Source organism: Trichoderma camerunense, assembly GCF_050948025.1.
Source record: "Trichoderma camerunense strain CBS 138272 chromosome Unknown V8C40scaffold_18, whole genome shotgun sequence".
NCBI classification, from domain to species: Eukaryota; Fungi; Ascomycota; class Sordariomycetes; order Hypocreales; family Hypocreaceae; genus Trichoderma; species Trichoderma camerunense.
The window spans coordinates 653051-672960 of record NW_028145352.1 but is presented as its reverse complement, the minus strand read 5'-3'; the positions used below and the strand labels follow the sequence as shown (position 1 = coordinate 672960).

The 19910-nt window shown below is 45.9% G+C and overlaps 5 protein-coding genes across 5 annotated transcripts; 2 read left to right on the top strand and 3 right to left on the bottom strand.

Annotated features, from left to right (window-relative positions):
- Positions 1 to 1195: 1195 nt before the first annotated feature.
- On the top strand, positions 1196 to 6727 carry V8C40DRAFT_254141 (WD40-repeat-containing domain protein). Its single transcript, XM_083217758.1, has 3 exons — positions 1196 to 2581; positions 2630 to 4202; positions 4248 to 6727. The coding sequence occupies exons 1-3, from the start codon at positions 1854 to 1856 to the stop codon at positions 6615 to 6617; spliced, it is 4671 nt and encodes a 1556-aa protein (XP_083069590.1). The 5' UTR covers positions 1196 to 1853; the 3' UTR covers positions 6618 to 6727.
- Positions 6728 to 7991: 1264 nt separating this feature from the next.
- On the top strand, positions 7992 to 9911 carry V8C40DRAFT_282016 (nucleoside phosphorylase domain-containing protein; the record flags this gene model as incomplete). Its single annotated transcript, XM_083221716.1, has 4 exons — positions 7992 to 8967; positions 9023 to 9109; positions 9171 to 9527; positions 9613 to 9911. The coding sequence occupies 4 exons, from the start codon at positions 7992 to 7994 to the stop codon at positions 9909 to 9911; spliced, it is 1719 nt and encodes a 572-aa protein (XP_083069589.1).
- Positions 9912 to 10880: 969 nt separating this feature from the next.
- Positions 10881 to 13516, bottom strand: V8C40DRAFT_282011 (Six-hairpin glycosidase-like protein). Its single transcript, XM_083221715.1, has one exon. It carries the CDS (start codon positions 13396 to 13398, stop codon positions 10936 to 10938), a length of 2463 nt encoding a protein of 820 aa, XP_083069588.1. The 5' UTR covers positions 13399 to 13516; the 3' UTR covers positions 10881 to 10935.
- A 2512-nt stretch (positions 13517 to 16028) lies between these two features.
- On the bottom strand, positions 16029 to 17521 carry V8C40DRAFT_277059 (GIY-YIG nuclease family protein; the record flags this gene model as incomplete). The annotated part of the gene is made up of 2 exons (XM_083220924.1): positions 16029 to 17273; positions 17363 to 17521. The coding sequence occupies 2 exons, from the start codon at positions 17519 to 17521 to the stop codon at positions 16029 to 16031; spliced, it is 1404 nt and encodes a 467-aa protein (XP_083069587.1).
- Positions 17522 to 18317: 796 nt separating this feature from the next.
- V8C40DRAFT_254137 (uncharacterized protein) lies at positions 18318 to 19830 on the bottom strand. The gene is given in 3 exon segments (XM_083217757.1): positions 18318 to 18562; positions 18578 to 19642; positions 19698 to 19830. The coding sequence occupies 3 exon segments, from the start codon at positions 19721 to 19723 to the stop codon at positions 18391 to 18393; spliced, it is 1263 nt and encodes a 420-aa protein (XP_083069586.1). The 5' UTR covers positions 19724 to 19830; the 3' UTR covers positions 18318 to 18390.
- Positions 19831 to 19910: the final 80 nt, after the last annotated feature.

Genomic DNA, 19910 nt, shown 5'->3' with positions numbered 1-19910 from the left:
AAGAAATTACATGACACGGTGGGTTTCGGTTGACGCTGTCGTCTTATTCTCGAAACAATACGTTCTCCGTATTAAGAGAACGGCCTTGAGCCATGCAAAAAATAGAAGGCATTGGACTCGCACAAGCGGAGGTAAGAAAGGGCCAGACCGCGGGGTAAATACGTGTATACATTCAGTAATATAAGCACCTAAATAACTCGTAGAACACCTATTCAGCCAGCAACTAAAACTTTATTATATAAATATATTAGCAGTTGATAGAAAAACGTAGATATAGTAGCAGTTACTAGAAAAACGTAGATATGGTAGCAATTACTAGAAAAACATAGATATGGTAGCATTTACTAGAAAAATTTAAAAATAGTAGCAGTTACTAGAAAAATATAAATATAGCAGCAGTTACTAAAGAAATATAGATACAATAGGGAAATGTAGATATAGCAGCTACTCCTTTTATAGGCGTGTAGTATGACTTATGGGTGTTCGAAATCTTCCCAGTCTCGGTTTTTCTGTCCTCCGCTTGTCGTGAAATAGGTGAATGGAGCTTCTAATTTTTCCTTTACTGGTCGTATGTGGTGGGGTGTTCAGCATATCCGCTCTATAATAATAAGACCTAGGGAAACATCAATGGAACCAACGAAATAAAAACAATAAGAAACACCCGACCTTTTCGCCTAGATAGGATTATGGTTTTCCACAGCCAGGGTCGTAAATGATATAACAGCTTCAAAATAAAAACGGCAACTGATGGTCGCTAGTGGAAGCTAGAAGAATATAGGAGAAGTCAACTCACTTGCGACGCTTCTGCTTTATCTATATAGCTCGCCTCAATGGCAAAACAGTTGCATAGTAAATTCCTATAGTTTCCAGATTGTTACCAACATACCTCCTGACACAGCGGGATTATAAAAACAACTTGGACTAACTTTTCACTTCAACACAGGCGTTCTTCAAGAGAACAGAATGGATGGGAAACAAAGTCATAGCATAGATCAAGGTCTTCTACTCTGTAACATCTGGGAGGAGTTTTATTTCAGTCATGGAAGTCAGCGAGAGTCAATAAAAAAATATATAGAATCATTATCATGGGTCGGGCTTATATCGTATTAGCGAAGTCCCATCTCACATGCATATGCATGCGTGGAGATTTACTGTCCGTGGACCAATCAAGGCCCCTAACACTCCGTGCCGCATTTTGAACTCCTCAATAATTCACTCTCACTGAATTGTATCATTCGCCTGCTTGTCTTCCTTTACTGCTGAAACTACTGCATTTATTGTGCTCTTAATGAATTTGTCAATGCCATGGGACTGTCAAAGATATTCAGGAGTCGCAGTCGCCGTCGAAATGATGATAATCTCAGTTCCGCAAGCGACGCCCAACCAGAGCAGACAGCACCGCTGCCTAGCAATACAGAGTCTCTAGACGCCGGCACTCTCTCTGACCCATCACTTGTCATCCATCAACAGACTTTGCGCACAAAGACAACTTCGTCCACAGGACCACAGATCACTGTGACATCTGCCGAAAGCCCTGCTGGAATTCTTCCCAGCCGACAAATACTCCCATCAGACGCTTCCTCTACCCCCACAATCCTATCCCCCGCATCCTCTGGGCAGTCGATTACGAGACCATCGTTATGGGATCGCGCTTACGATTCTCTCCGAAAAGCGGATGAGCCGTTGGTAGATAGATATGAGCAGCTACTCTCGAAAGAACTGAACTATAGTAATAGTACGTCTATTTAACAGCCGTGTTTGGTTCATATCAGCTTACATGTGCAACATGTGCCGGAAATGGTATATCGCAGAACACGTCAATTGCGGATGAGGATCTGAATAATACAACGAGTATGATCTCTACTGACTCCAATGAACGCCAGAAACAATTGGAGGATATCACGAAACGCGGATTGCAACGCGTGGACGAAAAGCAGACAAGGTATATGCTGTTCGGCCGCCAATTTATTCTCAAGGACCAAGTCGCGGAAGCTGCAAAATTCGTCCAAAATATCAAGACCCTTATTGATGAAGCTGTGAAAGCATCACCTGAGGCATCCCTTGCATGGGCTGGCGTCTGCATCCTTCTACCCGTCCTGACAAGCCCAAGTGCTGCAGAAGAGGCGAGTCGAGATGGTTTTATATACGTTACTTCTCGTATACGTTACTACATGGAATTCGAACATCTCCTATGGCCAGACTCTTTACATGCCTCAAATATGAAAGATAATTTCGAGACTCAAATTATTGATCTTTACCAGCACATACTCGAATTCCAGATCAAGAATGTTTTGCGCTTCTATCGAAACTGGCTTGCCAACGTGGGGCGCGATATCTCTGGGTCTGATGACTGGAAAGGAATGCTTACGGTAATTAAAGATCTAGAACTCACCATGATAAGGGATTGGAGCAATTTAAATACTGTGGCATCACGGAAAGCCCTAGAAGCTATTGATGAAGCTACGCAACAGAGTTGTACCGATATACAATCGCTTTTGTCAATCGCGAGACAACATATTCAAGTCTCTACAGAGCATCTCGACGTTTCATCTAAGCATCTCAAGATACATGAGCGTACAAAGTACGTTAAAGATTTAATTATACTAAATATATGCTAACCAGGAATTAGTCAATTACTCGAAGATCACCCAATAGATCTTCCTACTGTCAGCCAAGCACGGTATGACAGTGCTGATGTTCAAGATAGCCCAAAATGCGAAAGCGGTACTAGGGTACATATCCAAGAAACAATCATTCAGTGGGCAAACAAGGACTCTGCCGAACCCCTGTTCTGGCTTTCAGGCCCTGCAGGTACTGGTAAATCTACGATTGCGCGAACTGTTGCGGACGTCTTGAATAGTGAAGATCGATTGGTTGCTGGATATTTCTTCAAAAGAGGACAGCAAGGCCGCAACGGCACCGCTCGCTTATTTTCTACTATTGCAATGCAGATGATGGAAAAGATACCTTCTATGAGAGAACACCTCAGAAGATCTCTCTCCGGTTTGGACAAGGACGCAATTGAGGGGATGGCCCTTGAATTTCAGTTCAAAAAGCTCATTCTAAGCCCTCTTGCAGAGCTTCCTCCTGATAACATGCCCCGCCTAGCTAGCGTTATCATCCTCGATGCCCTAGATGAGTGCGAGAATGAAGATCACTTATCGAGGATTATCACGCTATTTCTCCAACTTCAGACCTTGCGCACAATACGCTTGCGCGTGCTGCTCACAAGCAGATCATCTCCTGAGATCCGAGATGCATTCATGGACCTTCAAAAGGACAGGGACTTTTGCAACATTGAGCTCCTCGATGGGAGATTCTCCGCTGAAACTAAGTCAGACATCCAAACCTTCTTGGAGAATAATTTCGCAGACATCAGAAAGAAACGCAGAGTTCAGCAAAACCCTTGGCCCACGAAAGAAGAACTAGACCGCCTGGTGGAATTAGCTACGACTCCTGAACCCTTGTTCATTTATGCCGCGACTCTCTGTCGATTTGTTCATGGTGAACGGCGCCCCAAGAATCCGAAAGAGCAGTTACGGATATGGCTCAAACAGTGTGATGATCGTCAGTCGCAGCTTCATCAGATTTACGAACCCATTCTTAACCAGGTCTTTTCTGGTCTAGAGCCAGCAGAATTTGACAGCCGGTTGGAAATCCTTGGGTCACTTGTCCTTCTAGTGGATCCGATGCCGGCTGCATCACTCGCCGCTCTTCTCCAGATGGATATAGATGACGTTGTCTGGTGGCTCCCAGAGTTACACGCAGTGTTGAATATCCCTGCCGAGGACCATATTCCCGTGCGGCTACTACATAAATCGTTCAGCGACTTCATTCTCAGCACGGAACGGCCTGGAAATAGCATATATTCTATAGACACCGCAAGCACTCACACCACGCTAGCCACAAAGTGTCTTGGTCATATGAATGCAATGCTTAAACGGGATATTTGCAATGTTAAACAGCTAGGCAAGCGCAGAAAGGACATTGATCAGCATATCGTGGATAAACATATCACTCCCGACCTTAAGTATGCCTGCCTTTATTGGATATATCACCTACAACACGGTGAACAGCGAATGAATAGTGAAATACCCACATTAATATATAAACACTTGCTTCACTGGGTAGAAGTCCTTGCAATCCTGGGAAGGTTATCCGACGCAGCCATGGCCATTAGGAGGCTTCTAGAGATATTTCAGGTAAGCGGGCCTCTTAATGTATCATTGCCGAGCTAACTCTCGCAGCGTTTGCCCGATGTACCTGCAGAGCTTGTTCTTTTCACAGCAGATGCAAGCAGATTCATCTCTAGTTTCGGGTCAATCATCGATCGAGCACCTCTACAAATCTATGCTGCCTCCTTGATGTTTTCTCCGACATCGAGTAAGGTGCGGCAAAACTTTTGGAATGAATGCCTCGTGGATATTGATAGTATCCAAGGGGTGAAGTCTGATTGGGATGTACAATGGCAGACTCTCGAAGGCCATAGCGAAGCCATCACAGCATTTGCTTTCTCGCCTGACAGCCAGACCTTGGCATCCGCATCAGAAGACGGCATGATCCGGCTCTGGGACGTAACAACGGGAACACACAGACAGACTCTTAAAGGTCACAGCGAAAGAGTCACAGAAATATTCTTTGCGCCCGATGGCAGGTTAATAACTACGGCGTCAAACGATCATACAATCCGGCTCTGGGATGCAACAACTGGCTCTCTCCAACAAACACTTGTGGGCGAAGGCAGTCTTTTTACAGAAGTCAATATGGAAGACGATGGACTACCTCGGATCGATGCAGTTGTCTTTTCGCCTGATGGGCATCTAGCAGCGTCAATATTAACAAATAATACAATCCGGATCTGGGATACCAGAACTGGCGCCTCTCAGCAAACACTTAAAGACTATAATGGCCTAGTTACAGCAGTCAAATTTTCATCTAACAACCGACTCATTGCATTATTGTTAAATGACGGTTCAGTCCAACTCTGGGATATTAAAGGTATATGTCTGCAAACAATTAAATATAATATCCATTCGAGCAATGCTGTTGTTTTTTCCCCTAATAGCCAGTTAATAACATCGTCAGTAGACGATGGTACATTCTACCTCTGGGAGGTAGTAACGGGCAGTTATGACAAGGTGCTTAAAGACCACGATGCTTGGGCTAGCACGGCTTCTTTCTCACCAAACGGCGAGCTAGTAGCATATGTAACATACGGTGGCACTGTCCGGCTCTGGAATGTCACAAAGGGCACACATCAACAAGAATTAAAGCTCCCTCAAGACATAACAATGCACGTTGTCTTCTCGCCCAACGGTCAGCTAGTTGCAGCGACAGGCCATGATATAATCTGTGTCTGGGACACAGTAACAGGAGTATGCCATCAGACTCTGAAGGGGCATAGCGCCGATATCACTGGTATCATGTTCTCGCCTAACAATCTTCTAATGGCATCCATATCTCATGATGAAACAGTCCGACTTTGGGATATAACAAGGAGTACCCGCCAGCAGGCACTTGAGGGCCACAAAGACCGGATTACAGCTGTTAGCATCTCACCGAATGCCAAAATAATAGCGTCAGCATCTGTCGATGGTACAGTACAGCTCTGGGATGCAACAACTGGGGCATTTCGACAGACATTAGATGACCATGGCGAAATAGCTATTGAGGTTATCTTTTCGTATGATAGCCGGCAGCTGGTCTCACTATTCATAGATCAGATTCGAATATGGGATGCAGTAACAGGTGTGCATCAACATGCGCTTCAGGGCCATAGTGAGTCAATGCGGACAATGGTTATCTCACCTCATGACAAGCTAGCTACGCGGGGGTTTGACGATGATAATACAATCCAGCTCTGGGATATAGTAACGGGTACTCACCAGCTGGCACTTGAGGGCCATAGCAAGCCAATTACGGAAGCCGTCTTCTCACCTGATGGCCGGCTGCTGGCGTCGGCATCAAATGATGAAACAGTTCGAGTCTGGGATACATTTACTGGCACGCACCAACAACTCCTTAAAAGCAACGGCACTTTTGTGCTAAGTATTGCTTTCTCGCCTAAGAGCCAACTAGCTGCCTTGGGATTTAGTAATAGTACAGTTCAGCTTTGGGACCTAGCGACAGGCACACATCAGCAGACTTTTGAGGGCTACACTGAGTCCATTCTAGCGATTACCTTCTCCCCTGATGGTCAAGTAATAGCCTCGGCATTGAATGATGGAACAGTCTGTTTCTGTGATACAACAACGGGCAAGATTCGGCAAACCCTTAAGACTGGTGAAGTTCGCAGCTTGCGATACGACCCAGCTTCTAAAATGCGCTTGTATACAGATGTCGGAACCTTGGTCATGAATCGAACTTCTATGGAAGAGATAGCAGATATTCAGGGGTTAACACCAAATCTGGTCTTTAATGGTCTTAGTTTCAGTCCAGATAAGGAATGGATAAGGATCGGCTTCGAGGATCATGTATGGCTTCCTTCAGATTATCGGCAATCGGCATTTGGAATCAACACATCGATCATTAGAGGCTGGATGGTTTTTATTGGTTGTCAATCGAGAGAAATTCTACGATTAAGAATTAGGCAACCTGAACAAGCGCCAACTTGTTGACTAATTCTTTCATAGAGACTAGCTAGAAAGACGTCCTCTATGCAGCCTCGCTCCAAACATCTGAGAAGAGCACATATACACCTTATGTCGTAAATAGCGAAACTTGAGACTGAATAAAGAATTTCTTTATTTTTTGATAAAGGATATTTAGTAGAAGACTTTACATCGGTTCTTGTGCAGACCTGAGATTAGGTTCTCTTAATGCTTGGCTTAGAAAGTAATCGTGTGTATAAAACAGCGTGTCTGCATATGTTTAAAAGGAAGACAGTGACATCTAAACCCAAGAAAACTCCTTGACAGGACCCCGAATTCTCCACTGCCAATGGTCGGATGTGCCTGATATCGCGATGTGACTCAATCCATGATGCTTCCGTGAGATCATGTCAAATATGACACAAGCTCTTCACCTTATTCTCTCCCTGCTTGAACCTGTTACCTAGCAGTAACCACTAAACATTGCGTGTTAATGTTGTACACAGTTCTTGTGGCCGTGGTTCCCAGTAACTTGGAATGCAATTGATGTGCTTCCACATGTTCCATATGACGTTGCCAGCTTACATGCATAATCTAATTGGCCAATTCTTCCCAATTCTTCCTGCATCGACGCCTCATTGTGGAGATATCTACCTATAAATGGACCATCTACTCCAAAGGAGGTTGTCACTGATAGAAGCCACGAACTATTTTTTTTTCCTGCCGCGTGACGCTGTACAATAAAAAGTGTCCAACACATCACCGAAGAGCTGCATGATGCGCTGCCATTTCCGGCCATCCGAGCCGCTATCGGCTATCACCCAACAATTCGATTTGACAGCATAATGAGGCTCGTAGATTAATACTGTTATTCCTCTTGGTCCACGTATTCCCTCCAAGAGGCTGCATGCGTGGTGCGCTCTGATATGTCGTCCTGACATTGGGTAGCCAGGCATAATATTGGCACAATATCTGGCATTTGGGATAATGGCGACGGGAGGTTCGCTATTAAACCCGTAAATAATGTAGCGCCAAAAACGATGCTAACGTGGTGATGTTGTCAAAGCTCGACTTGCGTCTGAATTGCGCCTAGTATGCGTTTTTGGAGAGGGGATGCTGCTGGGTCATAGATCTGGTAGTGGGACACTGAGCACATACATGCACATGTACATACATGCATACCTATTAGTTATGACTTGTGCGGCTCCGTTGACTACCAATATTTTCATGTAAATATGTCAATATCCGCATCCGTCCCCCTAGGTTCTCGCATCATACACTTCCAGGAATACTTGTCGAGCAAGGGTTATCTTCTACTCAGAACTTAAATTTACTTTGAGGGTCAAATACGTATACTATCCTAGAACACGAACTTGTCATTGAGCCCAAACATCAGTCATTATGGACGACTACGAGTCCCGTCCACGACTCACTCACAATGATTACACTATCGGATGGGTTTGTGCGTTACCAAACGAACAAGCTGCTGCAATTTTTATGCTTGATCATAAGCATCAGGACCTCCCTAACCCAGTGGGTGACCGCAATACATACATGCTCGGACGCATTGGTAAACATAATGTTGTTATTGCTGGTCTGCCCTTAGGTAGGGTTGGCAATAACACTGCAGTAACAGTTGCAACGAGAATGGTGTCCAGCTTTCCGAATATCCGAGTCGGGTTAATGGTAGGGGTAGGTGGAGGTATCCCTCATAAAACTCGGCTTGGAGATGTGGTTATTAGCTGCCCTAGTGGTACAGAGCCTGGAGTTGTCCAGTGGGACATGGGCAAGACAGAGGCCGGCCAGTTCGTACGAACGGGATCACTCGCTCCTCCGCCAACAGCTTTACTTACAGGATTAACAAGATTTAAAGCTGATTATATTACAATGCGAAAAAATATGCTTAAATATCTAAGGAGGCTAGAAACTAATCCTGATATACCTAATAGCTATTCAAAATCGGACTCTCTTCAAGACCTCCTGTTTCATCCAAGCTACAACCATATAGAGGGAGACGATGGAGATGAAGACAATTGTCGCCTCTGCGATAAGACTAAACTGGTTCGGAGAAGCAAAAGAGAGAGCCCCATGATATACTGCGGTCTGATTGCATCGGGCAATCAAGTAATCAAAGACGCCAATTTCCGAGACTCGCTGTCTAAGAATTTTAACAACGACATCCTTTGTATCGAGATGGAAGCGGCAGGACTGTTGAATGACTTCCCCTGCGTTGTTATTCGAGGGATTGCCGATTATTCAGACTCACATAAGAACGAGAAATGGCAAGACTACGCTGCTGCAACGGCTTCAGCATGTGCAAAGGCATTACTCATGGTAGTGGCTACGAGCGAGGTAGATAAGCTTCAGCGAGTACAACGTAAGTTTGCCCTTTATTATAATAAAGCAGTTCTCAGCTAACAATCTCGGACAAGTCACAATCTCGCCTGGTCTTATACAAAGTGCGATGCACTATTGGCCGTTTTGGAAAAATGAGAAGAAGGACACCGCTGATCCAAGAGGTACGTGCAACGAGCTACTTCTCACGCTATTTCATAGATCTTTGACTAACATGCATAATAGTGACAGCTTTTGAAGATTCCAATCTTGAAACTGATCCTAGGCGTTCACCGTTTGAAATGGCCCAACTGGATGACACAAGCCGTAACGCGAAGTCCGGGGAAACAACTCCCGAAGAAGAGAAACCCCCAAAAATGGCTGCCATTGAAGCGCCAAAACGAGCAAGCTCTTATGATACTTCTCCAACGCATCAAACGCTTGAATCGTGGTTACAAGGACCCCCGCCGTTTCTGGCAGCGAAGTTTCGACAGGGGAGTATCGATGATGCAATGAGAGACATCCTCATGGGCCTCGGCCAATCGCCGGTTCCCCGAGAAGATGAAAATCGAACTGAGATGATATCACCTGAGCGAAGACAAAGTATGCCTTCTCAAGCCTCCATGTCGTTTCCAGAAGAGTCCAAGGGCAATACGTCCGAGAGGAATGACAAACACGGTAACATAAGACGCCATTCAAATCCTGTTCCATCTGTCAAAACTCCCTCAGATTTCTCGCCGGAGCATAGATTCCGTGAGCATGAGCAGAGCCAAACGAACAATGATGGCAATGCTCTATCAAAGTCCCAAAGACCATCGAGATCGATCAAATATCGTTTTGGAACTCCACCACCTGTCCGGAGAGAGCAAGAAAGTCTTGTTTCCGAGCAGAATCGCGGGCAATTTAACAATGCGCCAGCCTCTTCAGGCCTGTACATATCAACGAAACGCTCAAACAGCGGATACGACGCCAATGGAAGGGCTATAGAGTACCCGTTGTCGCCTCCTCAATCACCGCGGTCTATCGCGAATACAAGCCAAAGTAGCTACATGAGAAGAGACAGCGGGTCGCTAAATGGTGACGAGGAAATCCCATCGGTATTTGATCCATATACTGAAAATAATGACATCCTTCGGGAAAATCTCCCTTTCGTCGAAGAGCCAGACCAGATCAACTCTAACGAAAGACAAGGCGGCGCTCCTCTCAGCCAAAGCCTACAGCGTTCTTCTATTGCTGCTGAGAAAACACCAGCACATGGTTCACGTACCGGGAGTAACGATAGGTCCTCAGGATACAGGAACACATACTCTCACCATCCAGGGGCAAGCGTAGCCAGCCCTAGCGAATTACGGCGCAGTGCCACTCCTATTCCAAGTCCACCGCCTCCTTATTTGGACAGGAAGAACTCAACATCACGTCAACCCATTAGAAATAGCCATCGTGGCCCAGGATACAGCCGACCTCCAGGACCAAATACGGCCAACCCCAGTAACATACAACGCAGCGCCACTCCTACTCCCTCTCAAAGCAGACGGCCTCCTCTCATGACTATGGACAACAACAGCGTACCTGCATTGGAGATTAATGCTTCCCAAGCTCGCTCCAAGATTCCATCCAAGACACCAAAGAAAGTTCAGTCAAATGCCCCTGCTTCCAGATTACCACGACTGCGTCCAGCGGCATAATTACCTTTCTCCAGATACAACTACGCTCATTGAGGCACAAGCCAAAACGCAGGATTTTATACGAAAATATGTCAACACTCAACATCATACTATCATTAGTTATACTTTTCCTTTCCTTTCATTTGTGTGATACGATCTTTACCTAATATCATGCGATAGACAAAAACTTTCCTTTGTTACGTCTTCATTGGACCTCTCAATTGGATGATAGATATAATTTCTATAGACAAAACATACATTAAGCTGCAACACGCAGTCATTGGCTACAATCCATGTTCACCTGACCCAGACATTGCAGCATATCAACCCAAGACTGAAATTGAATCTCAACTAGCAGGAACAGCCGCAAGTAAGCTCCATAAATGGTCGTTGGTCCCGTTATCCTGGAACTGGACAACGTTGGCGCTATTAGCCGTGGACTCGCCATCAACTCCAACCACCAGCCCGCTATTCTTATTTTTTATCAAATATTGCCCTCCACTATTTGACTGTACTCGCCAAAGCTGGTTGTCCGTTCCATCGTCTTGCAACTGCTGAAGTCGCGCACTGTTGGACGTTGACTGCCCTTCGACGGCCAGCAGGAGCCCGCTGTTGAGGTTCTGGATCTTGTACCAGCCTCCAGGCGCCTTGACAAACTGCCATAGATGATCCCGGGTGCCGTTGTCTTCATATTGCTGAATGTAAGAGCCATTGGTCTTGGACGCGTTCTGGACGCCCATGAGCTTGCCGCTGTTCAGATTCTGAATCTGGAAGACGGCTGCGGTCCACACTTCAAACTCGGAGAGACCCCAGCCCGATCCGCCACCAGGGTTGGGGGCCACGACACGCAGTTGCGAGGTGGTGATTGTCGGGAAGGTGATCTGAGTCAGTGTGTTTGACGCCGAAGAGGCTGTACTCCGCTGCTGACCGGGGACTGTGATCCAGGTGCTACCAGAGAGATACTGGAGATCATAGCTCGACGGCAGCTTCACACCGCCGCCGTCGGTGTAGAAATATAGACGAACGTTGGAAACTGCCTGCGACCGTCGAAGGTCCACGCCGAAATAGTCCTGAGCGTTGGGGCTCTGATATGAAGTCCAGCGGCTGTTCTGGGGCACGGCAGTGCGGAATACGATGCCGTCGACAGCCCTCCAGACATCGTCGTACTGCGAGGTGTAGGATGCGAATGGCGTTGAACCTGATGAGAACTTCTGGGTGTTGGCGGCGATGTTGACCTGTGAGCTGATGGTTTGGATCACTGCACTGCCGACATTGACAGTGAGTAAACCGATAGTAGAACGAGTGCCAGCGAGGGTGCCGTCAACAAAAACTCTTAAGCCAGAACCCTGGTTGTAGCGCGAGCCAGACTTATCCCAGATGACTGTCACCTGATGTCCGTGGTATTCAACATTCTCCAAAGCAAAGTAATCCCATGAGGACGGCACGAGAGGATCAACCGTTAGAGTATCATTGGATTGCCCACGTAGGCCAAGGAGTCCGGCGATGACATTGTCGATGAAGGTAGAATGATTATAGTCTTCACTATGGTTATAAGTGTCATACATCCACTGGTTTGCGTCGGGATCATGAGCTTCGGCAACATAGGGGATTCCATTCTTATATTGGGTTGCAGCGTAACCAACAAGAAGGTTATAGTAATCGGTCGATGTAATGTATGACTGCGCGGGATAGTCATGGAGCACATTTTCCACAGCAGTGAGAACCTGCGCGGTGGCGTATGGCCATGATGGGCCATCCCATTGAAGACAGTTTGCGCCTTGATACATATACCATTGGCTTCGTCGTTCCGTAGTGGTAGGTCCGTACGTAGCCGCAAAGCCCTGAGAATCCTTCAGCTGGGAGAAGGCGGCGATGCCAGAAGCTTGTGGCATATCGAACATCCACGGAAAGTAACCCATAATCTCCCGAGTAGTAAGCAGCGCTCCCGAGGGATTGTTGTCCCGTTGCCGATGCATGAAGAACTGACGCGAGCTGTCCCAGAGAGTATTCTGCATTGCCGTCTGCAGAGCGCTGGCTCGGCTTGTATACTCAGAAGCCAAGGCCGTGTCTCCCTTCAAGGTGGCCAAAGACGCGATAGCACGAGCATCTCCATACTGATATCCGTTAATGGTAGGTCTATATCCAGCACCGCCGTGATAAGGATCGCTGGTCTGATAGGATGCGGCTGTGCATTCGCTGGCATCCCAGACAGGGACTTGCCAGTAAAGCCCGAGGCTCTGGTTGAAGTGGTTGTCCCAACCTCTGTATTGTTTGACAAGATTATCCAACTGACCGATGGCGAAATCCCGATCTCCAGTTACAAGATAATGGCGCCACACGGCGGTGGCTACCCAGAAGCTATATTCGTGGGCCCAGTCGGAGGTGTCGAGATTGTAAGTATCAGTTTGCGGCTTAGGGAACGTGCCAGGGCCAGCCAACCAGTAATTAATATTATCTTTAACATATCTCTGATCCCGAAGCCACCGCCCTTCGATGATGTGATGTCCTGCAGCGGCTACGACGCCTCCGTACGGCGCACCATAAGAGACTGGCGTTAAAAACTCGCTGAGCATATAGCCATACTGGGCACCGGTGTAGGTAAGATGCTCCTTGTAAGTCTGCCAACGGTAGTAGTAGACGGCTTGAATCTGTGAATTGGGGACATCAAGAAACGGAATGTTCTGCTCGAACCAGTTGGGGTCTTCAAATCCGGAAAGCAACTGGCTATGATTCAAGAAGTTGGTGGCTACGGAACGTCCTGAGAGGACAATGGCGGCAGCACCAAAGACGAAAACACTAAGGGCCTTCATCTTGCTAGAACCCAGTTGATGGTTGCCTCAATACTGAGGACTTCTACCCGGAGGTCACTACCTTGAAATAGATGACGACTTTAATCTTTGTAGTTGACAGTAAGGGCATGAACTGGAGCTCATGTCTGCAGAGTAATATATTGGACAAGACAATGAAAGAGAAGCCATTATATATAAACAAGAAGACCGTGATGCAAAAAACGAACTGGATTCAGAAACACCAGTTAGCCTTCACGATGCGGATAGGATGCCGTTCTGCGTCCTTCCTAAATCTGCTAAAGAAAGTGCAAATGATGGCTTGAAGAATGACCCCATGTTACATCGCGAGCGACTAGGCGATGAATCCTTCAATATAGCATGACTATACTGCCGAAAAGCTCTCCGTCTACTAATCTATTTTGATATGGCAGCCCCTCTTAGATGCGCCTTCATTTAGCTATATCACCACATCAAAAGAGTGGGCGGAATATGAGGGACAACGGTTTGTGTATCTATGTGAGTCTCATTCTCGGCAAGTTTCTCCTGTCCAATGTCGATATAAGCGCAAAATGATATCTCATCGAGGCCCTTAATTCCATTGCATCTAACAAAAAGGAAACGCATAAAATGTCAAGCAAGCGTATATAACATAAACTAGGCGTATAAGGTGGAGAGCAAGCGTGTTTTAGTTATATGTAACCCTTGAAAGCTAATCCATTCGAGTTATCATTAGGGTCGATCTTTTTCATTACTATTGGTCCGTATTCACTTTGCTTCATTTAGAGCACATGACAAATTACGGTTTCGAGACTTCATAGCGGACGGGCGCATGAGTTGGGCCAAGCCCAAAGAAGAACTTGGAACTCTTATGATCCATCTAGCGCGGAATATATGGCCTGAAAAGGGCAGTATGGCTGCTCAAAAGACATCAGGCGACTTCGGCTAGTAGCAAATCTATTAACCTCTCATTTACTACAAGCTCTCATTTACTACCAAGAACGCTGGAATTGCGGATTGATGCTCTATTAGACTAAGAGCGGATGGCTCGTTTGGGCGATCCGGGAGAGCGTCAGCTTTTCACTTATAGAACTGTACATATATGTCGCTGCAGGGTTTAACATGCTACCTCCACAGTTTCTAGCCTCAACTAGGCAACCCTCAAACAAAGGCGATTGGACCGCTTCCGGCGTTCTAGCTGCAGCATAGATGGGACTAACCCAGTACTCTAACGGCAGTTGTGTGATATTTGTCTCTTCTCATGGACATCGCATACAAACGAGGACTCCCAAAAGGCGAGCCGCGATGTATGCTTTGAAGATGAATGAACGGCCTTGTTTCATAGCACCTGACTTTGACAGCTGCTAAACTAAATACTCACTTATACACATATGGGCACGGCTCATGTCTGTCAACGAAAAAGTAATGATCACGTACATATATCAGGTGATGAGTGGAATGTGCCCTTGAGAGGATCACTGCCGCATGCTACGTACTCTTCTTACTAGGCACAAGAGAAGAAACACATTGCGATGTGGCGGCGCTGTGACGTTGCAATGGACTAGGGCTTCATCCGACTATGGTTCCTGCATAGATGCTTCCATTCTCCCCGCATCCGCAACAATCTCGAATACCGGCATCATCGGCCGTATCGCCTCGGCAATTAGAGAAGCTGAATTCGGCCCGCGCCCCTCCACTCATCACTGTGCAGTAGCACTCACCCATTCACGGAATTAGCAGGTAGTTTCGTTTCTTTTTAGTAACTAATTACTGCGAATCTTCGGCTGGACTTTCGGTCCGGTTGCCATCATATTGATACGGTTTTCTGTTTCGCAAATAAGTTTCGTAAATAACTGCAAAGGTTAGCTTAGGCTCCGACATAACCAAAATGAAGATTCCAGTCTGTTAAATGTACAAATTTTTTTCCCATCAGGTTTAGCTGAATTACATGGAATCTTCAAGTGGAAGTTCTTGCTATCACAGCCAGCGGAGGACAGAAAAATCGGGACTAAGAAATATTGGAATACCCATGCATTCAATTATACGCCTGTTATCTCAGTATTTATCTATCCCTATAGCTATATATCTCTAGTAACTGCTATTGTATTTATATTTCTCCAGTAACTGCTGTCATATCTATATTTCCCCAGTAACTGGTATCATATCTATATTTCTCTAGTTACATGCCCACTAATTCCCCGTACCGTACATGTAGTCTCAAACGAGGTCCTTCTTCTATATCAGGCGTCCCTTTGAAGCCATCGGAGGAGGGAACATAAGACTTAAATTGCAGAATCTATCAATCTAAATATACAGCTTTAATTGTGCTTTATCAACCAGATTACAGGGAATGTTCTCAAAAACAATGTCCTTAAGTACACCCTGGAGGGATATTGTAGTAAATGAAACATGCCGTTCATAAACAGCGATGTAGGCTATCGCAAGACTCTAAACTGCAATAGTAGAACACGCAAGGATTGAAAACATATAAACTCGAGTTGCCAAGTCAATCAGCTACCAATTGATGATAGGTCGCTATATATGTAGTTATCATCTGCTTTCCTACAGTTTTTGATCGATTGACCCATAGTACTGTACCCAATTTCTTTCCTTATCCGAGCCACCAATGCAACATCAGTGCTTCATCCTTCGACTCATTTGTCAAATCGAAACGCTAAATCCTCCATGAATGTATCGATATCATCAAGCTTCTTCACCTCTTCTGCTTTTAATGCCCACTTGACACCGGATTCTGGCGATGTCTCAGTATATGGGTTAGATTCCATCCATTTTGACCATTTCTGGATAACCGAAATAGCATCATTAGGCGTCATTTCAAACCATTCAATATGCTGTATCGAACAGCCGGTACAATAGACTCTTGTCCGACAATAGTCCAACTCGGCATGGCACAAGGCCTCGATACGGCGGGCATTTGGGACTATTGAGCTCTCATAGAGCGACTTGGGTTCTCTATTGCAGCTCAACTTCCACTCTTCATGCCGTGTTGCTGGATTGCGAGTAGTGTATCCGATTTTGACAAATCTCTCGTTTCCTTTAACCGTATAAAGATAGATGAATCCCTTCTTTAGGTCACCCGACTTCTTTTCCAAAGGACGCATCGCGCTAGCTTTGATCTCTTTGTACGAAGATTTTGGGTCTTGAGGGCTATCCCTTCTCTTGATTATTTTGAAAGGACTCTCATCAGAGGCTTTGGGCCAGTATTGGTCTGGTGGAGGTAATGCCAAGTCAATAGGTGTTGAGTCGACTCGCTTTTCAAGATCATGTTTAGTGCTATTTTTGAGCATTAGCCTTTGAACTATTTCTGGTTGTGAAGTTGTGCCAGACATATCAGAGTCATCCAGAGTACAGCCGCTATTAGCCAATTGCTTAGTTTTTGCTTGGTATGTGCTGCGAATCTCCACGAGTCTTGAAGTCCATAGCTCGATATGTTTAGATGACTGATATTGGTGGTGATCACAAAGCCCATTACATGCGAGGACTTTGAGAAGATACTCAACTTTAGTATCATCAAAGCAAGCTACCGACTGGATAATCTCATCAATAGTCTTGGTGTAATTTTGCATCGTTTGTCCATCAAGCTTCGAACGGCAATCCTCCTGCTTCAATGTCTTCCCTATGCAATAACGGTTACTGCAATGGGCGTAATCGCGACGTAGAGCAATTGTGATCCGCTTCTCCAGAGGTATAGATGGCTTAGCATCTCCAGTAGGGAAGATAGATGTCCATTTCTCAACGCGATCTTCTATATGTCTTTCATAGGGATGAAAATGGCAGTGAACTAGCTCAGCCAACTTTCTTAGCCTGTCTTCGAGTTCCATAGACGACTGAGTCAAAGCCACCATCGATTCTATCAAGCTATCCACCTTCGTCCTATTCTCTTTCGGCGTGGGCATTTTAAGGGCTTCCCCTGTTGGGTAAGGCATCCGCATCGCCCTTCCTGGAGATTGAGTCGATATTTCAGCACGCTTAGATCGATCTTTTTTGTTGCCTGCTGATCAATTTTCGTAGCCGTATCTGGCGTAGGGGAAGGGGTCCTTGGAGGAGTAAGAAGCCCAGAGGGATTGGTTGCAGTAGCGCCATCGTCAAGACTGAGCCCGCTGCCTTTCTTGTACACGTTCGGCATTTTGTCTTTATACAAGAAGAGATTCTGGAGGCTCAAGTAGGCCAATTTTGTCTTTGCCTTCTACAACACCAAAGATATTTTATCAAACTGAGCTGAAGTTTCAAAAGCGTAACCGTTGAAATGACTTTAGTAGTACAATACCAGGTATAAATACAAGTGAAGGTCGATGGAAACCCTGAAAAAGTGCGAACTGGCAGTTTTTAATGCTCATGAGAATGGGGCCCCTTTGAGTCCTTGGCTTTGATCAGAGTGAGGCAATCGATACAATGACTTACACACACAATCACTTCAGGCAGCCGCCAAGGGTAGGACAAGATTTGCCTTGGTCCTCCCTGCTGCGCCACACGTTTCTGTCATGTTCTACTTGGCTTTGCGTTGGCTGTAAAGGCTTTCAAGTTTCACGTTGGACCGAGAGCGGTGACTCACGTTGAGCTAGAATTTATGCCTTGTGGCGGCTTAGAGGAGCATTGTATATGTGCAATCCCGTCTACTGGTCCCTCCCCATCTCCTCTTTGTTACAGTCGGGGGAGAGGGGTTGCCTACATGTGTTCAACATGGCCCCCAACTGTGCTGTCTAACACTCCGTGGTGCAACCTGAAAATAATACCGAGTACTAGACACTTATGGCTATAGCGGAAGATACTAGAGAAATGTAGCTGTAACAGTAAATAACTGTAGAAGTGACAGGTACTTAAAGAATGAGGTATATACTACATTCACTTTTACTTACGTACTAGCAGCTAAAATCCCGTAGCAGCAAACACGGTAAACAGCTTTCTTTCACATCAATTCGATACTCAAACTTCAAGTGGTCGCAGGGGTTCCAGATAGTCAACTTGGAGTGCTGAATAGCTACTTCCTTGATTATCTTATTCTAGAGGTCTCTCATAGATATCTGGGAATTGGACCTTGATCTTGACACCCTTTTCTCTCTGTAGTCGCGTTCTCATAACATATCCGATAGCACCAGGATTGTCTGTAGACCTTACTCGATACCAGTACTCATCTTCTAGGTCAATTTCGCTGTCATCATCCTCCTTTTCTTCGTCCTTTTTCTCTTCGTCCTTTTTCTCTTCGTCCTCCTTCTCTTCGCCCTCTTTCTCTTCATCTTCTTTCTCTTTAGTCTCTTTTTCCTCGCTCTCCTTCTCTTCGTTCGCTTTCCTTTCATTCTCTCTCTCCTCAATCTCTTTTCCTTCATCTTCTTCATTTTTAGCCACTTTCTCCTCACTCTCTTCCTCCTCATCGTCTTCATCGTCCTCATCGTCCTGTTCGTTGCTGGGCTCCCACAATTTCATTTCATCCTTGAACCAACACTGCGCGAAATCGATAACAAAAGGTTGATGCGACTCTTGATCCACAATCACGTTGCGTGTGGAACAGTCCATCATAACCACGCCGTATTCGTTGATTTTGTGAACCAAATCCACAGAACGCTGTACCAAGATCGGCCATTCCTTGACGTCTATTGATGAGCTGTCGAGATTGATCAGATTAATTCCAGGAATGTACTGGAGGAGAATGCCATTAACGTCCCAGTACTTGGCATCAGGTCCGTCGATGAGATCCGACGGTATGATAGAGCTTGTGTCTGCTAGGCGGACGGTGGCCAGCAAACGTGGTACTCCGGCACCTTGAAGATCTTTCAGCAACTCATAGGCCTTAGTCTCGCAGTGAAACATGTCATCACAATCTTTCCACAGAGCTGCTTCGTACTTTTCATTGCCCTCGACGTTCTCGTCGTCGAGGTGGTGATGCGGTTTAATAGGCAGAAGTCTCCCTTCCTGGTCTTTGGCTAGCTGTGTGAGAAAAGGGCCAATAGCGTTTCGCCTTACAAAGGACTCAAACAACGCTTCCCTTTTAGTTGTAAGAGGCAGATGCACCATTCTGTAGTCGCGAAGATCGACACCGAACCGACGATCGTACAGTTTCAGGACTGCCTGAACGTCTTGGCCTGAGTCCAGGGTAATAGTAACGCACATCACCGAAGACATGGTGATATCGAGTACCCTAGTAATGGATGCCGTAGTCACTCGGGTTAAGGGTAAGTCTTGGTAGTTTTGGGTGATTTCAAGGCGTAGAGAGGCGCCTGCGACGTATGGTATAGGGATGACCTCGTCGGACCTAATCACTAGGTTAGCGGCGGTAATTATTTTGTAGCCCATCAAGTATTCCTCACATGTCTTGAACTGTTTCTGTAGACATGATGACGAAAAATCAGATGTCTAAGATGCGCAACGTATGCAGTGAGAAAAGAAGCAAAAAGATGTGAGCTGTTGTTGCCAGTTGTGTTGGCTGTTGCCACATGAAACATTACCAGGTTATGGATGATATATGTACGGGCAGGACCCGACACAGCAAGCGCCTACAACAATGCTGGCGCTTAGTGCGA